The following is a 22103-nucleotide window of genomic DNA, read 5'->3' as shown; positions in this document are numbered from 1 at the left end:
CAGGGGAATGTCCTGTTGATCCCATCCTCCGTTGATCATTGTTTCATCCATTTTCCATTGGACTTGGGTTTACTTTCTTGGCATAAATATTTCAGGACGACTTTGAACTAAGGACATCAGTTTAGCATTAAATACTAGTGTGTAATTTGTGAAAACATCGAGTTAAGTCAAAACTTTAATCCCAGGACACAGGAGTGAAAACTGACGGACGCCGGGCAATTCAAAAAACAAAAGGGAAAAACTCAAACTCCTGCCTGCATTGAGTTTGGACCAATCAGCATCGCGCAAATCACAGCTCAACCAATAGGAAAGTTAACGTACAAGAAAACTGTTTAACTAAAGCTTTGTTTCTCTTGACCAATCGCAGTCGATCACTTCGAAACGCAACCAATGGCAACGTTAAGCGTTGGAAAACTGGTCGGTGACGTTCGAAGGCGGTCCTGTTGAAAAAAAGATTCGAAGAGTCCAACTCGAAGAACGGGTACCGGAGGTGGGGAGTGTCACGGGCGCGTGGGGGGCACTTTTTAAATTGATTTCATTAATTTATTAAGTGGGATCAGAAAGTTCTCCAACAAGGGAGTGCTGCGATCGGTGCCGGGGCTCCATGGCTCTGATCGCCGGGGATCGAGAGCGCAGACTACCACTACCCGGAGCTCCGTTCGACAGGCTGGGTGTGGGCAGGGAGAGCGGCCGGAGCGGCTGCCCCGGCGGCGGCGGCGGCGGGGGCAGGAGGACGATCATGCAACCCGCGGACGCGCACTTCTCCACGGACGGGCTGCCCAGGGCGTTCCTGCACAGCCTGCGGACTCTCTTTGACATCCTGGACGACGGCAAGCGGGGTTACGTGCACATCTCGGAGATAGAGAGCCGGTGGCAGGGGGCCGACACGCGTGACCTGCCGCGCGGGGTGCTCGAGTGCCTCCGCAGGGTCGCCCCGCCGCACGGCTGCCTCTCCTTCGAGCGCTTTGTGGCCGGGCTGCGCTTCTCTATGCTGAACCAAGACAGCGCTCCCCCGAAGCCCCAGCAGCAGAAGCAGCAGCAGCCCCAGCAGAAGCTCCACCAGCCCCCCGGCAAAGTGCGTCCGCTGGGCCCCAGCAACGCGATGAACACGCGCCCGAACCGGGCCGGACACACGGAGCCGGCGTCAGCCGCGTACCCCGCCACCAAGCCGGGGGATCCTCCCCCCCGCTACACCGGTCCCGGGTACGAGAGGACGGGCAGGAGCCTGGAGCGGATTCCTTCCGCGGCTCCCGACGACGCTCCGTACAGAGCAGGGGAGCAGCTCCTCGGCGGGAAGGCGCTGCGCGTGCCGCAGGGTCGCGTGCGCACCATAGAGTCGCTCGCGCTCGAGTCGCCGCAGCTGCAGAAAGCAGCAGGTAAGCAAGCTCCGGCGCGCGTGCCGACCGAGTGCTCCCGGTTAATGCACCACGCGGCATTAATGCGTTGCGTGCTTCCGGGATTGGCTCCTATCCACCGCGACCCTGCGGAGGAGGGGGAAGGAAGGAAAGCAGGAATGCATGATTTCCCCCTGTGATCTGCTGAAGTCTTTTACTCAAAGCCACTTACAGGACTCGATCCATTTATGAGCAATCCTGGAGCAGTCCTGTCCAAATACCTGTGTGGGTGCTGCGGCAGGAAGGAGCGGGACTCGAACCAACAATTATCTGGCATCCCGTCCGCGTCCTTAACCGCAACGCCACCTTTCCCTCGTGGCAGGTGTGCGCGTGGCCGAGGTCACGGGTCAGGATGCTGGCAGCACGGTCACCTGCAGCAGGTTCCGTAAACTGCAGACTAATCCAGATTGTCACAGCGCCTGTGGCCCAAGCTGCGTTATATCCGCTGGGCTATGCCCCGCTTACCAGCCGGTGCTGCCTCTGGAAACTTTGCATTTAAAAACTCTGCGTTCGGTTTCGATGTGGGGATGGTGTGCGGTCGGCCATTCGGGGTGGCTTTCTCTCTCTCTCTCTCTCTCTCTCTCTCTCTCTCTCTCTCTCCCTCTCCCTCTCCCTCTCCCTCCCCCCCTCCTGGGGTATCTGATCAAGTGTGATTCTCTGTATAATGATGCTGACCAGGCTGCAGTGGGGGGCGTGACCCGCCTGCAGGCGGCACTTTGCTGCCCGACACCACAGCGAGAGGCGTACAGACATAGGAATGTCCTTGTAGTCCTCTTTTAGACACGAGTGACCATCTTTGACTCACCTTGTCCGCTCCTTAAGCACACGACCTCCCCCCACGGGCGGTGGATTGATGCCTTGATCAAGGTTAAACCACTAGGTCTTCCCCCCCCAACACTGCAGTGTCTCTATCATAAACCAAGTTCGTACATTACGTACTTTGGACTTGGAATTTAACTGTGCTGAAACGTCAGTTTCTTTTAGGTGACCGGTAGGGATCACAGCATCGATTTAGCCGTTTGTAACTTTAGGAGTATCATAGAAAAGAGAAATTAAATGCGAGAATGTGATGCTGTCATGCCTGAATAAGGGACAGTGCACAGTGGCCTGAATGTCAGCAGAACTCCATACAAACTGCCTTTGGTACAGCCCTTTTTTTATTTTGCCCTCTATTTATTGTCCTGCACTCCTGTTCTGTGTTGCACCGCCATGGTCTCCGAAGAAACATTTCGTTCCTCTGTGTACAAGTTGTGTAGAAGAATGACGATGCAAAACTTGAGCTTGAGAAGCACACGGGTTTGATTACCGTCTGTAGCTTGAAATCCTACTCTGTGGTTCTATCACCAGAACTGATGTACTGCTTACCACTTACCTATTTAGCTGATGATGTTCTCTAAAGCAGGAGGGGGTGCGGTGGCGCAGTGGGTTGGACCGCAGTCCTGCTCTCTGGTGGGTCTGCGGTTCGAGTCCCGCTTGGGGTGCCTTGCGGCGGACTGGCGTCCCGTCCTGGGTGTGTCTCTTCCCCCTCCAGCCTTACGCCCTGAGTTGCCGGGTTAGGCTCCGGTTCCCCGTGACCCCGTATGGGACGAGCGGTTCTGAAAATGTGTGTGTGTGTGTGTGTTCTCTAAAGCAAATTACATCACTTGCAGTGATTTACTATTTGTAAAGCAGGGGTCTTTTTACTGCAGTAATTTGAGGTGGATCCTGTTTTCAAGGATATCGCAGCAGGAGCGGAGATTCAAACCCAGGTTCAAGATGGGCAGCTGTGGCGGCGTAGCGGTCGGAGCCGCCACGTGGTGCAGCGCGCAGTCCCGACGATTGTCGAGAAGTGGAAAGAAGGTTGTGCTGTCAGTTCCTCCGAGTGATGAAGACCTTCTGATGGCGGCTAGAGGCACGATAAAGGGGAGGAAAAAAAAGGCAGCTGGTCCTGGCTTCAGATTTCCCTAAATTGGAATCTAGAAAAGTCAAATGCTGGACCTCGCCGGAGCGACATGCTTTTTGTGAGTTTTACGAACGGCGCTGCTTCGCGGCAACGTCCAGACTGGCGGTACGCCGAGAAACCGCGAGCGCGTCCCCGTGCGTAGAGCTGGAGCGGGAGGCCGAAAGGTTCTGCTGTTTGACGGGCGTCATCGCGTAGGGCTCTAACAAGTTCCAGACATTGCGGAATTCCTTCGAGTTGTTGGTTCCCTCCCTTCAGGCAAAATAGACCCTTCAGCCACATGAAAGTTCAGGCGTCGACCGCAACGTTCAAACGTTTCCACGCCAAGCACGTGAGAGTAGTTGTAGGTGCGTGTTTCATCGAAAAGGAATTTGGGTTGTGCTTTAACAAGAAAGTGCACAGGTGGTTGCGCCTTTTTCGAGCTTTGGGGCTGTCCGTCTGTTTTAAACCGCGAAAACCGCCACAAGCCGTATAGCTGAAACCCGAACGAGTGTTATGTGGCTTTAGTGCCTAGAATTTTCTACGACGTAGAAATGAAGGGCATCGGTTACACCCGTGTGACTGCTGTGCTCATCGAGACGCGTGCGCCTACGTGGATCGTGGTGATCTTGCGTTGGGCGTCTGCGGTCGTGTTGTAGCTCGCGGTCCGAGTTCTATTACCGCTTTATTGCCGGTACCCCCCCTCCCGGGAGTCTCCGTTTTCCCATCATGCAATTGGAGGTTATTGACCGGCCTTGAGCTCTACATGTTGTCTTAGGGATCTGCGGGGGTTTTTATTTATTTATTTATTTATTTATTTGGGCACTCTTTAGTGGCCCATTGAAATAGCTGTGCATAGATAACTTTTTTGCGTTACTTAGGTTGCGGGATGAGCGTTGTCACTCCGAGTTGAAATATTTAAGAAAAGAAACGGTCAGTCCGGCGATCAGTGGCCCGAAATCGGACTGGATTTCAAAATCCAACACTTCTCTTCCTCCAGCTTTGACGCGTGGCTGGGAATTGCGCGGGCTTCGATGGCGAAAGCCTCGCGCTCGGATGCGAGCTGAACAGATTGGGTTATTGTAAGAGATCGGAAAGGAAAGGCGAGCGTCCATCCGGATGTCCGATGGGCTCTAAGATAGTTAAACTGGAGCTCCCTCCTCTGAAGCTGTAAATATTGGGAGCTCATGTCCGCTGGGTGACCGTTGCTGACCTTTGACCTGGGCTGTGCGCGGCTGCCCATGTCGCCAGTCACCCCGAGGGTGTAATGTGGTGTCGACGCTGCCGGTACCTGGCGGGTGACGGGAGAGCGGTGGCGTGATCTCCCTGGCAAGCGCTGTGGGTGGATTAGGGCGGACTACAGCATGCCGATAGCATAGGCACGAAAGCGCAGTAATCCCTACACACACACACACACACACACACACACTTTCTAAACCACTTATCCCATACGGGGTCGCAGGGAACCGGAGCCTAACCCGGCAACATAGGGCGCAAGGCTGGAGGGGGAGGGGACACACCCAGGACGGGACGCCAGTCCATCGCAGGGAACCCCAAGCAGGACTCGACCCTGAGACCCACTGGAAGGTAGAACCCATCCAAGCCCGCTGTGCCATCGCCCCCCCCCCCCCTTGAACCCTCTCCCTCAAAACACTGCTGTTGCGTTTAAGGGGCAGCTGGTAGCAGAGTGGCTACAGTTGCTGCCTTTGGCCTCGAAAGTCGCAGGTTTGAATCCCTTGAGCACAAGGTACTTACCCTAAATTCATCCAGTAAAATTACCAGCCGGTATAATGGTTAGAACAACTGCCTTTGGACCTAGAGGTCGCAGGTTCGAGCCTCACCTCGCTTTACAGATGTGCACTGTGGATTTCAGGTAATGTGCCATGTAAGATTGCAGAGTTATTTTCTGTCCATTATTGATAAACCCCTTGCCCGTGGCAGGGTCACTGTGGTCTGGAGCCTATCCCAGACACATGGGGTACGAGGCTGGGTACAGTTCCGACAGGGCACCGGTGCAAAGTTATTGTTCTTTCCCTTCCTGCTTGGGGTGGAGGGGTATAGACGAGCGGCCTGTGGACATGTGCAGTCCTCAGACCGCTATGTTCTGAGTTTGAGACTCACATGGGATGCTGAAGCACTTGACCCAAATGAGTTTGGGTGCAGAGGCAGCGCGTAGGAGTGAAGTCAGCGCCGCATGGCTCTGTGGAGATCGATGTAAAACTTCTGGTTTTTCTTTGCTTGAATGACACACTAATTCTCACACACGTGCATGTGTGCCATATTTCCCACCCAGACCATCTGTCCATTTTTCATTCTGCTTCCAGAAAAGTGACAATACTGGTAATATGACCATTCAAGTGAAGAAAATAATTTAAGAATGGACTTTCTTGATCGCCGGGTCGCTCGCATGTGCCGTCCCCCCCGTGTTGGTGGCGGTGTGGACAGGCTGGTATGGGGGAGGAGCGGCTGGCTGGCAGGGGAAGGTGAGCTCTTTGGAGCCTGCTGACTGTGCGGGATTAACTTCTGAGCCGTGATGAGCTCGTTCCAGAAGAACCCTTTTCACGCCATTCAGGGTCAGGCCGCACAAATGAGGGCGGAGTCACGTGATCTCACCGACTGGATTGGTGGACGAAGAGGCGAAGGCCCTTTGTGACCCGTGGGCGTGAGATGATGCCTAAACCCCAGCAAGAGCACTGAACTCCTCTTCCTCCGGCTGCACAAAGGGGTCCAAAATCAAAAGTGTACAGCTTCTCTGCTTTGGCTCCAGTGTGGTGGTCTGAACCCCCTCAGAACTGCTGAATCCCTTTCCATATTCAAGACTCTCAAAATGCATCTCTTTCAGACACTTCTCTCTTGATCTAACAGCTTGTAAATGGTCATCACACCATCTATCACAATGACCCCTAGTAATTCCTGTAATGTTTGCCGGCAGTATACTATAGTATACAGTGGTATTGGACAAGGTGACTGCTTTGCGATGGCATTTCTGATAAATGAATAAACGTGACCATGTTGAACAGCACAAAGTATCAGAACACGTGGTCTTGCATAGTGGTGCTCACACACACTTCTCACTTCCTGTGTTCTACTTCGTCAATGTAAGAGAACTTCCAACAGAGGTATCTGGCAGAGCACAATTACTGATGGCAGATTACACTACATGGTCCTCATGAAATGTAAAGCCTGGGTACCCGAATAATTAAAAGGAACAAGAGTGGGCGACGCGTTAATTAAAATGCTTTATTTATGGACGTGAAGATCGATGCCGCATCGCTCGTCTGTTAAACCAATCGAGCTCAGCTGCTGTCCCTGTCGCTTCTGTAAGCGCCGACTGTCCAGATCAATGACATCTTTGACGCTGCACGGGGCCGTTGGAGGAGTGATGGAGGAGTGATGGAGCAGTGCCGTTTGAAACGGCCGAGTACGGTTAGGACCGCGGGTCGGGCTGCAGCCATTGCATCGGAAGGTTGTCGGTTCAGCTGGATGCGCTACTGTAGTGCCCTTGAACAAATGCACTTACCTTAAACTGCTCCGGTAGAAATGACCCTGCTCTGTGTACGTAACTTAACATTGTAAGTTGCTTTAGAGAAAAGCGACAGCTAAGTTTAATACATTCACAGTTATTTAGTTAGTTGACCCCACCCCCAGCAACTTATAATAAGTTACTTGCAGTGATTTACCTTTGCAATTTTGCTGGAGCAATTTAGGGTAAATACTTTTGCTCAAGAGTACTATGCTGGAACTGTCATTAGAACCTGTAACCTTTAGGTCCAAAGGCAGCAACTCTAGACTCTACAGTACCAGCTGTCCCTAATAAGTGACGCAAATGGACCGAGAGAATGGGGCGATGGGGCACCCTGTCCGACACCACTGGACTGAGTCTGAGGGGACTGCCGTTGGACTCTCAAGCGAATCTAGTCGACAACCTTGCAGGTTCCCGAAGTCGCCACTAGAGGGGGCCAATGGGGCACCTCTTGTTAAATAGTCTCTCCCCTACTTATGACCCATGTGACTTGTGAACATCTGTACATACACTGAAAAAAAAACTGTGTAAATTAAAAAAAAATATATACGCAAGTATAAAAATTATGCTTGGTCGTACATTTGCCAGTGCCAACGGTCACATGCGTGCGATAATGACCATCAGACGAAATCCCGCAACTGTGTACAGCACGGCATCTCCCTGTTCTCGCTCTGTTGCCATTCGGTAAGCGCGCATTATTTAAGTAAATCTAACAAATTTTTGTGCTGGATTAAATCGTTGTATTAAACCCCAGAGAAGATGACAAGCAAGAGCAAAAAAGCCGTTTGACCAACGAAGAGTTAATCGAAATAGAAGAGGAAAGAGTTGCGGAGGAGGAAAGAAGAAGAGGGGAAAAAAGAGGAGCCCTAGGAGTTCGCTGGAAAGGGGTTGGCAAATGTTTTCACAAGTGAATAAAGCCCTTGCAGATTTGGGAAGCATGGACCGGAATTTCGCAAGATTCGCCATAGTTGATCGACAAATTCCAGAAGCTATAAATTGCTATTCTCAAATCTATTGGGGGAAGCAAACAATACAAACAAATGTAGGCGTTCTTCTCAACCTACTGAGAGGAAGACTGTGACAACCCACAGCCAAGTACAAGTGCACCTACGGCATCAAATTCACATGATGGAAAAATCTGATTAAATGGTTTTTTTTTTTTTGTATTGCATAAGATTTATTTTTCTCTGAACTGTATGCTTTACCACAATAAACCAAATGCAGTGTCATGCTTTTATATTGATTTTACATATATAAAACACTAACAAGGTAAAAAAAAAAAAAAAAACAATGAATCTTCTTTTTTTTAATAAGCCATAGAGTGGTTTAAAATGTGAATTCATAAAACTGGTTAAGTTAAAATGAGATAATGATGACAGAACTTGCATCGTGTGTGTATATGTGTATGTATGTGTGTGTGTGTATATATATATATATATATATATATATATTTAAAAAAAAAAAAAAAAAAAAAAAAAAAAGCACCTGCGCGCGCGCACACACACACACACACAATCTGAAACCACTTGTCGCGGCAAACCGGAACCTAACCTGCCACCACAGGGCGCAAGGGTGGAGGAGGAGGGGACACACCCAGGATGGGGTGCCAAACTGTCACAGAGCACCCCAAGTGGGGTTCGAACCCCAGACCCACCAGAGAGCAGAACCCGGCCAAACCTGCTGCACCACAGCATCCCCCACAAAAAAATAGATAAATAATGAAAAAAAATGAAAGAATCTTAAAAGGTTAAAAAAAAAAAAAAACTACACTCATATAAAATGTCCGTTAAAACTGGTTAATAGAAAACAAGATAATCATGGTAGAAACCGAGCAGGATAAAAGAATGCTGTAGAGCTGTACGACTTTTACGGGCCCTGCTATCACGCGTCCGACTTGCGTCTGTTCTGAGATCCGATCGCCCCCTCGGAACGGAACTCGGACGTAGGTCGGGGAACGGCTGTGCTCTCAGCCTTTATTTGATCTGATTTTTACGCATTTCTTTTTCCCTTGCGGGCCCCCATGTATTTCTTAATGTAAACAGGCAGCCTCAATTGTTCCTTCTTGTCACTCCTTACATATTTAAAAAAGCTGTAGTTTCGTATGAAAGGTACTTATTAAAGCTTCTCCCTTTGTGGCCATTTGGTTCTTTCTTCTCAATCAATCGATCAATCAATCAATCAATCGTGGTGCTCTGTGTGCCTGATGGTACAACAAGGTAACCGTTGTAAGGGTTTCCGTATCGTCGTGCTTACCAGAAGGGCTCTCTCTTTCCCTCTCTCTCCGCAGGTACCGACGAGGGGCCGGGCCTGCCCCGGTCACGGAGCGAAACCGCCGCCGCGGGACTGTGCGCAACGAGGCGTCACGCACGGAGCCGGGAGGAGCAGAGGCGCCACACTATCACTAATGGGGTAGACTATGGAATGGTACTGAATGCACCTCCACACATGTACCAGAACACAGTCAGTTTACACCCCCCCTGCCCTTTTTCTTAATTTTTTTTAATAAACAATAATATGAGTTTGGATGTTTCCTGATTTTAACTTAAGAGGAGGGGAAAAAAAGGTCTGGTTTTCTCCTGTAGTGCAAAGACATGTGTTTTCACATTACATTTACTTGTTAGGCACTTTTCTCCAAAGCAACTTCCAATGAATTCTATGTAGTGTTATCAGCCCACAAACTTTATTCACCACAGTAACTTGCACTGCTACATACACTACTTATAAGGGGTTACTCATCCGTACATCAGCAGAACTCACTCTCTCTGTCACTCACACACTATGGGGGAAACCTGAACAGCATGTCTTTGGACTGTGGGAGGAAACCCACGGAGAATGTGTAAACTCTAGACAGACCGAGCGGGGATCGAACCCACGTCCTCTCGCACCACCAGGCGCTGGGAGACGCAGTGTTACTCACTGTGCCACCGTGCTGCCCCTCGAGCGCCTCAATTACTGTGCGAGTGTGTGAGTGAGATTGCCCTGTGACGTACCAGCCCCTGATATACTCCGCCTCAAGGTTCTGTGACATCACTGATGATGATGAGAATGATACATGGTTACCATGGTGAAGGGGGGGCGTGGTGGCGCAGTGGGTTGGACCACAGTCCTGCTCTCCGGTGGGTCTGGGGTTCAAGTCCTGCTTGGGGTGCCCTGCGACGGACTGGCGTCCCGTTCTGGGTGTGTCCCCTCCCCCTCCGGCCTTACGCCCTGTGTTACCGGGTTGGCTCCAGTTCCCTGTGACCCCGTATGGGACAAGCGGTTCTGAAAATGTGTGTGTGTGTGTACCATGGTAAAGTACTTTAGACAAAGGCATCAGCTAAATAGTAATGAGGAAACAAGTTGGTTTTTGGCTATTAAGTTACTTCGTCCCGAGAGCAGCGAGAAGGAACACGGCCCCGTGCGCTAAAACCGAGGGTGACGTCCCCCCGAGTGTGTGGTGTCCAGCTTTAGTCCCCAGGAAGGACAGTGCTGCACCCTTGGGCAACGTGCGTAAAAAATCAGTAGAAAATGTCCGGCTTGGAAAGAGGCGCTCACGGGCTGCACGGGAAAGCATGCGTTCGGCGCGTACTCCGCTGTCCCACCCAACCCCCCCCATCCCCGCCCCTCCGTCCCCCTCCCTCCCACCCCTTCGCTTTCCCACTTTCCGGCCCCCTTCTCTCGCCCCTCTCTCTGCCGCCGCCTCCCTCTCTCCTTCCTCGCGCGGTGAGCGCACGCTCCGGCTCTCCATCCCCGGGCTCGCCGCACCCCGTCTCCCTTTTCCGCCGTCGCTTTGAATCGGTACCGAGCGCCCCCCCACACACCCCCCGCCCTGGCCGTCCGTCCCCCGGCGGTAACTCGCCGGCTCGCGCCGGGGGGCCTGGACGCAGGGGACTTTCCCGGGCGAGCCGGCCCTGCCTGGATGGCGGTCTGGGCAGCGTACACCACCGTGTTCATCCCTCTGAGCAGCAGCCTGTACAGCAGCAGGGCGCTGCACTTCTTCCTCTGGGTGAGTTGGAGTGGGGTGGGGTGGGGTGGGGGGAGTGTTGAGCGCTCGTGTGCGTCGTCGCCCTGTCAATATTTCAACAGGGGGTCACGGGGTGAGATTAACAAGTGTCAACAGGGCTCACTTGCGGCATGTGTGTTCTCCCTTACACTGATAACAGTGCAGATATGCGCGGTTAAAAATAGCAGCACCGAAACCCGGCTGCGCTCGCACGTTCCGGCGGGGATGCGCTTTTCTTTCGGACCGGATGTCACTTCGGAGATCTGTCGTCGTTATCGTTTGCTCAGCTCGCGCTTTAGGGTCCAACGTGCCGGAGAGAATGGGAGGTCTGGGAGGTCTGTGAATCCTCTGCGGTCGTCTCGCTCTCGAGCGCCGCTCGCCGCCCTGCCGCGCCTCACTTTTTCGGCCGCGGGTCGTTCGCGTGACAGGATGTGTCGCTTTGGCGCCGTAAGCCGCGCTCTCTGGGATGTTCAATTGACTCTCGAGGAGAAAGGAACAAAAGTAAGGAGAAGTATGATTGCAAGGATCTCCACACCCCCCCCCAACATCTCCTCCTATGTCAACTATTAACCCTTCCCTTCCCTTTCTGCATCTCCCCCAACCTCACCCTCATGGGGGGTGGCTCGTGGTGCAGAGAGCGGTTTTACTCTCGCCGTGACCGTACCACACAAACCCACGCGCTGGCGCCGTGGGTCACGCTTCTCACTCTGCCAGCTGCCTTTCACACTCTGTGTGTGTAGCGAAGAGTAAATGTGATTTCTGAGCAGAGTTGGCATCATGCAACAGGTTTCTCCTCTCTTCTCTTCTCTTCTCCTCTCCTCTCCAAGTTAGTCGGAGCTCCATGGCTCCCCGCGCTGTTTTGCACCCTGACTCGGGGCGCTGTGAGCCGCCACACATTGCGGCTTCCTGTTGTCATGGTTACGGCCTAGAGCGAAGCGGCGCTCGGGCTGCCTCCAGGAGGCGTGGCGCGCATCAATGACTTCGGGAGCGAGGGAGTCGCTCGCGCAACTTTTCATTCCGAGTAAACAAGCAACACTGTCGCCTTTATACCTTGTGGCTTAATTTCCAAAATAAAAACATGGCTCATGGATATCAGCGTGAGCTGGTTCGGGATGTCACGAAAGTCCCCGGGGAGATCCCGCCGTCGTAGGCGAAGCATTTAAAATTGTTTCCGTGACAAAAAAAAAAGAAAAAAAACATGTTACAGGCCAAAAATGTCAATTAATTTTTAATTTTAACACATTCATTAAGGAATTAAATGTGTGTGTGATGTGTAATAATAAGGGGAGAGTCCAAGCGTGCAAACGCCTTCGTTTAATAACGGGGAGAGCAGCGAAGCGTAACCTTTTGTAACCGAGCTTTACCGGGCGCCGTGGTGTCTGCGCGGCGCGGAGGAACGTGCCAACGCGTCGGTGAGCGTGTAGCGTTTGTGCAGTGTGTGTGTGTGTGTGTGTGTGTGTGTGTGTGTGTGTGTGTGTGTGTGTGTGTGTGTGTGTGTGTGTGTGTGTGTGTGTGTGTGTGTGTGTGTGTGCGCGCTGTCGTGACGGCGCGATGAAAGCGGCGAGGAAAAGCACAAAAGCGCAGCTGGACGTATAAAGAGGAGGCTGCGGAATGGAGGCAGTGGCCTGTGGTTTTGTTCTGTTTTGTATAGCTGCCCTGATGCTGACCTTCCCCGGGTGCTCCCCTTCCCCCCACCCCCATCAGTGTGTTATTGGCGCGCGCGCACACACACTGTCCAAGTTCTGTGCATTTATTGCCCTGTTTCTGCTTCCAGGAGAACAACTGGGGTTCTCGCGTCACTGGATTTTCGTTAATCGAAGTGCTGCTGTCACCATTCGTTTGAACGGGGCTGTTTTCGAGCTGTAGGGGGGCACGGTGGCGCGGTGGGTTGGACCGGGTCCTGCTCTCCGGTGGGTCTGGGGTTCAAGTCCCGCTTGGGGTGCCTTGCGATGGACTGGCATCCCGTCCTGGGTGTGTCCCCTCCCCCTCTGGCCTTCCGCCCTGTGTTACCGGGTAGGCTCCAGTTCCCCGCGACCCCGTATGGGACAAGCGGTTCTGAAAACGTGTGTGTGTGTGTGTGTGTTTTCGAGCCCTTTACCCATCCGCTGCCCTTCCTCCAGGAGCAGAGGTGTCTTGGTTAAAATGAGCGCGGATGGATCGGTTCTTCCGTTTCTTAGCTCAGCATTCCAGGGTGCGAATGCATCTTTTCTCTCTCCGGCAAGTTTGAACCGTTACATTCGTCCTTGTATTTCCCTGCTTTGAGTTCACAGGTTCCTCATGGGGGGGGATGATGGCGAAGCGAACGCGCGAGGGATCGTGTTTCCTCGCTGTCGTCATCGGCGCTGAGAGGCTGTCTCTTGTTTCTTGCTCCCGCCAAGTTGAAACAGATGAAGGAGCTCGAGCAGGAGAAGGACTCCCTGCTTGCCGGGCTGGATGTGGTGGAGCGGGCCCGCGAATGGTACCAGAACCAGATCCACGGCGTGGCCGAGAGACAGAAGCACGTGGGCCAGGCCAGCCGCTGCACGGTGAGACGGCAACAGAGGACCGGGTCACATCTGTAGCGTACTTGTGTGGAAAGGGTACTGTTAGTGGGGGTTCGGTCCGACACCTGCTGCAGGACCCTTGAGTAAAGTACTTTGAAACTGACGCGGTAAAAATGAGCCGCTTGTCTGAATGGGAGAATCATTTTAGGTCGCGTTGTCCGTGAGCCTCAAACCCTGTGCTTCATGAGTATCCAGCCAGATGACGCATCCCACACGGGTCTGAGCAGCAAAGCGCTTACGGTCACAGGTGACATGGCCAGGACCTGCTCTCATTCTCTTTGCCTTTTAGGATTTTTTTGCAGAATCCAGTCAGAGTCGCATGAACATCCTCCTTCCTAAACTGCAGGAAGTGAACCGTTGCCTTGGTGACCTCATATCCAGTTCTGGAATGGTGAGTGCGCGTGTCCGTGTGCGCGTTTGAAACTACGGGCGTATCTAAAAGCGCACGTGTCCGTGTCGCGTAGCGTGCCAGAGCAAGTAGGCACATGTGGGTATGTTCACATGAGAAGGATGCGTGAAAATGGCACCTGAAAACTACTCCGATCGCATGCTGCCTCCGCTGAAGACGAAGAAAAACTCAAGAGCATCGCGGCTTCACGCTTTCCTGTGCCATAAATTTCGCCGTGCAGCAGAACGATGTGGTAGAAAAAGGAATTCTGGTGAAGGTACAGGTAAAAGTAAACTGGAAAATTACGATACCTTCTGAAAATTCGTGACTTGAATGTTTATAATAGAAGGAACCATTATGCTGGGTCAGTTACACTGCTTCCGACTTGCTTAATATTCTAGAGTAATGTGTTAGTTATGTACGGGGTGACATTTCCGTTCTGGTCGGAGGAAAGAACGTTTTTAGTTCTGAAAATCATGGAAAACTTTCCTTTTCTATCATCTTGTTTTTTCTAGCCCTTCGCATCACACGGTGCTGCGCCTGCAGCTATTCCCTCGAACCCTCAGCCGCCGCCGCCGCCACCCGTAGCACCGAAAGCCATTCAGAGACTGAAAGAGCAGAATCGTCTGCTCACTCAGGTTAGACGCTGCTGTTGTCCCCCTGACCGTTGCTTTCTGAGTCCGTCCTTCATCTCTTCCCTGGCCTGCACTTCCTCCTGCACATCTACATCTTAATTTCTTTCCCAACACCCTCCCACCATCAGGAGGTGACAGAGAAGAGTGAGCGCATCACCCAGCTGGAGCAGGAGAAGGCTGCGCTCATCAAGCAGCTGTTCGAGGCTCGCGCTCGCAGCGCTCACGACAGCAGCGCTTTGGACTCCACCTTCATCTGAAATCCCACCCCCTCCGGCCTGGTGGCAACACCCTAAGCTCCGCCTACATGCGAGCACTCCGGCAGTGTCAGCACGTTGGAAGTTCCGCGTAAGCCGACCTACCTTTAGCATCTCAGGCTCCGCCTTCGTCGGACACCTCGCCCTCTTCCCACGGTGGCGGCACCCTAAGCTCCGCCTACATGAGCACACTCCCATGAGAGCAGCACCTTTGAACGTCTGACCTCTATTAGTGTTAGGCTCCGCCTCCACCCGACTCGACCGGTGACTGCTGAACTCCCGGCTCCTCCTCCCGCCGACCAATCCCACGACCCCGACACAATAGCCGTTACTCGACTCCTCCCACACGCGGTTTGCTGTGCTGCGGGCCTCCGTCTACATGGTCACGGTCGTGCGTTTCCGCGAGCCCCAACACAAGCTGCTCTGAAGGAAGGCTAATTAACCATTAGCCAGTTTCCAAGTTGGACTGATCCCTATTTGACTGTTTTGTTACATTTTTAATGAGAAACTCTTGAGGGTATTTTCACACTTGGTTTGATTTAAGCCCCCCCCCCCCCCCAACCCCCCCACCAGACTGACTGATTTAATTCTCCATGCATTTAATCAACCTAATTACTGCTGTAAAACTTGATTGGTGTTGGAAGCCAAACCTTTATTTTGGCAAGACGAAGAGAGCTGGCAAGTGCTCGCTCACCAGCTGACCTCGATGCGTCACCATCGCGGGTCCATTTGGAGACGTTCGGATCGAGTGGAAGAAGGAGAGTGCACGGATTACTTTCAGGATGGGGCATAATGAGTGCGAGCGATGAAGGGATCCGTAGCTTCCGCTGGGGTGGCACGGGAAAAGAGAGACGAGAAAGAGCCTAGCATGTTGAAGGGATTTGAAGTTTTGACGTGTCGCGCTCAAGGGGGTCCTCCGGTCCCCGTCCAGCGCGGCAAACAAAACGGACGTTGAGGCTGTGCCTGGACCGAAAGGAAAGTGTGTGTCGTTTGTAGTGAGCAAGTGTTTTTCCTCGGAGGACTGACTGAAAGTGGAGCGTGATGGATGAACGCACGCGACGCAGCTCTTGTCACATGTCCCTCGTCCTGTGTACGGGTTGCTGTGCTGGTGTGGCTCGGCGCACGCCGCCTAAGGCCGTTTGGACTGAATCTGAGCAGAACATTGCACATTCTAACCCTGCGAGGTAGATTATTTATGCTTTTTCCTTTTCCTCCACTAATATTCACCTGGGATGGGATGGCGTGGATGCCTGTCAAACGCAGAGTTCCGCAATGTTCCGGGATACCGGTCCAGCCGAGCAGGCACCGTTGCCCTTCGGTGAGCCCTGTTTCTCGTTTGTAGGAAAGTAGACGTTTTGGACAGCCCCTGTCCCATTATTCCTTCCTTGACGTTCCTCTTGTTTGGAAACTTAAGTTGGAGGGCCGTAGGGACGCGCTGTTTTCATACCGTTTAGTTTTGATCGGGCAAAATTTGGCACCAGCCGGTGCAGTTCCGTGGCGCGGATGCTGCGCGCCTTCAAAATCAGGGTTTCTCGCGTCTGTTTCGAGACGTGGATTTCATGAACAGATTGTGTTAGAGAGCCCTGCCCTCACCCCACCGCCTCCCTCGGGGCACCTGTGAATCTCTGCGCTTGAAACCTACGCTACGTGTGTAGCCGCTCCAATAAAATATTTGAATAAAAAAATCAGAGCCTGTGGTGTAGCTTAGGTACTTTGGGGATCTGTTGCACACAGGTGTTTACATCCCTTCTCTGGTTCTTTTACTGGCTTGCGTCAAGCACACATTTTTCACTTTATCCTCCTGATTCGCGAAGCTCGTAGTTATTAAAAGTGACTTTTTTTTTTCCAATCAGGTGAGAAGTACACCCTGTGCCTCTCTTTGGCTGTGAGCAAAGAGCGGTTCTGCCAAAGGTGCCAGGAGTGAACAAGCTGCTCCGCAACCTCCCTCGCTCTCCTTCCATGTGTCATTTACAAGACTCGTTTTGTGTTTACATGGGAGCGTTGTCTTGGCACGCTACCCTTTGACACCCTAAAGCTAACGCTTTTAACGTATTAAACGGAAGATGTCATGATGCGCGCAATTAAAAAGCCGCCTTCTAGTTTTCTTTTTCCACAGGCGCCCCGTCAAGTCACACTTCAGTTGTTTCGTTTACAATCGTCAACGGCAAGTTCGGAGATTTGTCCTTCCTTCAATTAGAATGCGGCGCCAGAAAAAAAAAAAAAAAAGCTTTAGTAACCATAATGCTAAAGTGGGGAAATTGGCAGGATTGGCAGGTTGTGTGTTGGGCCGGCTGTCTTCCCTTGGTTTGCTGAATGTATCGTGACCATATTTCTCAAAAGGTTTCAAGGGTGATGTAAACAAAAGAAGGATTCTGCCAGACCCGTGTTGCGGATATAATCTGTCCTAAATGGGAAGGCATGGAAGTCAACGGATATGTAGCAGGAAGATGTCTTCTGTGTTTAATAAACTCTTTTAAATACTTCCTGTGCTTGTGCTTTGTGTTCCCTGCAGTGTAATTGTAATGCAAGGTGGGGACAGTCATATTGCTGCTTGTGTGCTGCTGTATTGAATTAATTTATCTGCTTTTGTAGGATATAGTTGTGCTCGTGGAGATTTTCAACAAGGTATCTTTGCTCTGTGTAAAATGGCACAGAATAATCACCCACTTTGTAAAGTATTGGTGAAAACACCCACTGTCTACAGCTGCTTGTCCCGAGTGGGGTCGCGGAAAATCGGAGCCTAACCCTTCGACACAGGGAGCAGGGCTGGAGGGGGAGGGGACGCACCCAGGATGGGACGCCAGTCCACCACAAGGCACCCCAAGCGGGGCTCGAACCCCAGACCCACCACGGAGTAGGACCCGGCCAAACCCACTGCTCCACTGCACCCCCTCAGTGAAAACATTTTAATATAAGTAATGTTTTTATAGTGAGCACATTTTTATTTAGCAGATGTTTACTGCACGAAACTGGATATGTGGTTCTGCTCATAGTGACAGTTATGGAGGAAAATGTAAAGTAATGCAATAGAGATAATTTTACATATCCTGTTATAACAGTTTAACAGTATACTGTTTTTATAGAAAAGTACATAATTCTGGCTGTGATTTGCTGTTATGATTTACATTTGCGCAAAAGAACTCTAAAACGTATGCATATATATAAAATGTGTATATATATATATATATATATAGTGTATATATGTATATATATAAGCATATAAATGTAAATATATATAGTTATCAACCAAACAATACAAAATTATTCAGAACATTACATAATAACTTTGCATCAGTTATTATGAGGTCGCCATCACTGACATTGCATCACTTGCAGAATATTTCAAATAAGCTGTTATAGGTTTCATCAAAATCAGTAGGTGGGAATGTTTCAGGGTTTTCTGCAAAAATCTTGTATGATTTGGCTGATGGCATTAACCAGTTTATACTGCACAAGATATTTGTATAGAACAAACAGAAAAGATGCTTTTTTGAGGAAAAAAGTAATCAGTTTGACAACCGGCTTCTGATAAATACACCTTGTTGAACATAGTGGCACCAGACATTATGTAACAGAGAATTTCTTCTCAGCAGATGAAAATCATTTCAGTGCACGAAATATGCAAAATTTGTGTTTAAATTTCCAGAGGCAAATAAAACCTCAATAGAGAAAGCATTGAACACAAATGACAAGAGTCCAAAACAAAAGGTTAGTGGCGTCCAATAATAAGCAGAATAATATACTATATTCTAAATGCATATGTGAAATAATGCAATAAGCGGAATAACATACTACGTACTAAATGCAGTGAATTGGAAAGAACCAACAGAATACACTGCGAATTCCTGCAGAGCAGAATCAGTTAGCAGCATAATAATAATAATAATAATAAATCATCTAGAGGGGCTCTACGTCTTTAAAGAAAGGTCCAAGACTTTCTTGAATCGCTTATTTTTTGCTGTTTGTGTTTCTCTCTTTAGACTTGTTACTATACTTTAAGAGCAATGTCTCTTGAAAAACTTTGTCAACAGCTTCCGGTAAACCAAAGCCAGTGAGGCCATGACTTTCAGTGCAAATTTACAAGGGCTCCACCCTTTGCCACTGGCAATGGTTATGATCCTGCTGTTGCTTGGTGTCGGGACATCCATACACATAGCCATATAAATTGCTGATGCAAAAGGGGGATTGTAGGGGACTGAATAATTGCTGAAAAAATTCAACTCAAACTGCTATTTTCTCAGGTAAGATCATTTTAACTCTGTATAAAGTTATTTGTTTTCCGTCAATATGGAAATGTACTATAAATTCAATTTTGACTATGTGGATGGAAGTTGGTTGCCAGTTATGAGTACTGACATGAGATGTAATAAAACCAACATGAGCCCTTAAACCCGAGCGTGTTCGATTTTTTAACCATTAAGAATAGTAAGGTAATAATACTAGTAATAATAATAATAGTAATACTGCCTTCACTAAAGGCTGATAAAAATGATGTAAAACATATAGTGACCTTTCTTATTAGCCTATTCAACTGCCATAAACCTGAAAAAGTTTTACTTTTTTAAGCCTTATACAGTAAGTCTGAAATATTGAAAACTAAATATAAGATTTTTTTACATTACTATTTAGTTATGGAAGGTTAAACATAACCGGGCTTGGCTTTTAAACATTACTCCTATAGCGAACTAAACTTGGGCCCTACTTAAGTTTACATTTTGATTTTAATTTATAGTGTATGTTTGCAGGGGAGATTTTAAAGGGATGTTTCTACGTCGTTACGGAATATACAAATGAGAAAGTCACATTTGCAACACATATAGCGCATAAATTCATATCAGCTCAACCAACGATAGTCTGCTGCATTAAAATTTAATGTGCACGTTGAGTCCGTTATTCACTGACGCATATTAAAATAAACAGGCCGTCATTTACAGAACGACACAATTTGTCTTATGTTTCATTATCCATCCATCCATCTTCCTCCGCTATCCGGGGTCAGGTCGCGGGGGCAGCAGTCTGAGCAGAGTCCTCCAGACTTCCCTCTCCCCGCACACCTCCTCCAGTTCCTCTGGGGAAACCCCAAGGTGTTCTCAGGTCAGCCGGGAGACATAGTCTCTCCAACGTGTCCTGGGTCTGCCCCGAGGTCTCCTCCCAGTGGGACAACCCCGGAACACCTCCCCAGGGAGGCGTCCAGGAGGCATCCGGAACAGATGCCCGAGCCACCTCAACTGGCTCCTCTCGATGCGGAGGAGCAGCGGCTCCACTCCGAGCTCCTCCTGGGTGACCGAGCTCCTCACCCTATCCCTAAGGGTGCGCCCAGCCACTCTGCGGAGGATACTCATTTCTGCCGCTTGTATCCGCGATCTCATTCTTTTGGTCATGATCCAGAGTTCATGACCATAGGTGAGGGTAGGAACGTAGATCGACCGGTAAATTGAGAGCTTCGCCTTATGACTCAGCTCCCTCTTCACCACAACAGACCGGTACAATGATCGCATTACTGCGGACACCGCACCGATCCGTCTGTCAACCTGCCGCTCCATTTTTCCCTCACTCGTGAACAAGACCCCGAGATACTTAAACTCCTCCACTTGAGGGAGCAACTCCCCCCTAACCCGGAGGGGACAATCCACCTTTTTCCGACTGAGAACCATGGCCTCGGATTTGGAGGTGCTGATTCTCATCCCCGCCGCTTCGCACTCGGCTGCAAACCTCCCCAGTGCACGCTGCAAGTCTTGACTTGATGAAGCCAACAGGACCACATCGTCCGCAAAAAGCAGAGACGAGATCTCGCGGCCACCAAAACAGACACCCTCCGTTCCCTGGCTCCGCCTAGAAATTCTGTCCATGAAGATAATGAACAGAATCGGTGACAAAGGGCAGCCCTGGCGGAGTCCAACATGCACCGGGAACAGGTCTGACTTACTGCCGACAATGCGAACCAAGCTCCTGCTCCGGTCATACAGGGAACGAACAGCCCGTAGCAGCGAGCCCCGAACCCCATAATCCCGAAGTACCTCCCACAGGATGCCACAAGGGACACGGTCGAATGCCTTCTCCAGGTCCACAAAACACATATGGACTGGTTGGGCAAACTCCCACGAACCCTCCAGCACCCTAGTGAGGGTATAGAGCTGGTCCAGTGTTCCACGGCCAGGACGAAAACCACACTGCTCCTCCTGAATCCGAGGTTTGACTATCGGTCGGATTCTCCTTTCCAGTACCCTGGCATAGACTTTCCCAGGGAGGCTAGGGAGTGTGATCCCCCTGTAGTTGGAACACAATCTCCAGTCCACCTTCTTAAAAAGAGGGACCACCACACCGGTCTGCCAGTCCAGAGGCACCGTTCCCGAACTCCACGCGATGCTGCAGAGGCGTGTCAGCCAAGACAGCCCCACAACATCCAGAGACTTGAGAAACTCGGGGCGGATCTCATCCACCCCTGGAGCCTTGCCACCGAGGAGTTTTTTGACTACCTCAGCAACTTCAGCCAGGGTAATGGACGAGTCCCCCTCCAAGTCCCCGGCCTCAGCTTCCTCTACGGAAGGCGTGTCGGAGGGATTGAGGAGATCCTCAAAGTACTCCTTCCACCGCCCGAGGACATCCTCAGCTGAGGTCAGCAGCGCACCACTTCCACTGTAAACAGTGTTTGTGGAACACTGTTTCCCCCCTCTGAGTCGCCGGACGGTTTGCCAGAATCTCTTTGAGGCCGACCGAAAGTCTTCCTCCATGGCCTCACCGAACTCCTCCCAAGCCCGAGTTTTTGCCGCGGCGACTGCCAGAGCCACGCTCCGTTTGGCCCGTCGGTACCCGTCAGCTGCTTCAGGAGTCCCATGAGCCAGCCAAGCCCGATAGAACTCCTTCTTCAGGTTGACAGCATCCCTTACCTCCGGTGTCCACCACCGTGTTCAGGGATTGCCGCCGTGACAGGCGCCGGAGACCTTATGGCTGCAGCTCCGAACTGCCGCCCCAACAATGGAGGCGTGGAACATAGTCCATTCAGACTCAATGTCCTCCACCTCCCTCGGGACCTGGTTGAAGCTCTGTCGGAGGTGGGAGTTGAAGACCTCTCTGACAGGGGCCTCCGCCAAACGTTCCAAACAGACCCTCACTATGCGTTTGGGCCTGCCAGGTCTGTCCAGCTTTTTCCCCCGCCATCGAATCCAACTCACCACCAGGTGGTGATCAGTTGACAGCTCAGCCCCTCTCTTCACCCGAGTGTCCAAGACATATGGCCGAAGGTCAGAAGAAACGACTACAAAGTCGATCATCGACCTCCGACCTAGGGTGTCCTGGTGCCAAGTGCACTGATGGACACCCTTATGCATGAACATGGTGTTCGTTATGGATAAACCGTGACTAGCGCAGAAATCCAATAACAACTCACCGCTCGGGTTCAGATCAGGGAGGCCGTTCCTCCCAATCACGCCCCTCCAGGTGTCACTGTTGCTACCCACGTGGGCATT

General features: G+C 50.9%; 1 protein-coding gene across 1 annotated transcript; it reads left to right on the top strand.

Moving 5' to 3' along the window:
- sapcd2 (suppressor APC domain containing 2) lies at positions 1-17085 on the top strand. Its single transcript, XM_018744715.2, has 6 exons — positions 1-1376; positions 9123-9259; positions 13196-13342; positions 13650-13751; positions 14264-14386; positions 14512-17085. Exons 1-6 carry the CDS (start codon positions 605-607, stop codon positions 14638-14640), a joined length of 1410 nt encoding a protein of 469 aa, XP_018600231.2. The 5' UTR covers positions 1-604; the 3' UTR covers positions 14641-17085.
- Positions 17086-22103: the final 5018 nt, after the last annotated feature.

This window comes from Scleropages formosus, chromosome 6, assembly GCF_900964775.1.
Source record: "Scleropages formosus chromosome 6, fSclFor1.1, whole genome shotgun sequence".
Lineage (NCBI taxonomy): Eukaryota > Metazoa > Chordata > Actinopteri > Osteoglossiformes > Osteoglossidae > Scleropages > Scleropages formosus.
The sequence above is the reverse complement of the archived record's forward strand: the minus strand, read 5'-3'. Positions and strand labels throughout refer to the sequence as shown.

Coding starts and splice junctions, on each gene's coding strand:
- sapcd2 (XM_018744715.2), top strand. CDS start 605: ATGGCTCTGATCGCCGGGGATCGAGAGCGCAGACTACCACTACCCGGA. Junction 13,343..13,649: donor GCCAGGCCAGCCGCTGCACG/GTGAGACGGCAA, acceptor TTTGCCTTTTAG/GATTTTTTTGCAGAATCCAG. Junction 14,387..14,511: donor AGAATCGTCTGCTCACTCAG/GTTAGACGCTGC, acceptor TCCCACCATCAG/GAGGTGACAGAGAAGAGTGA.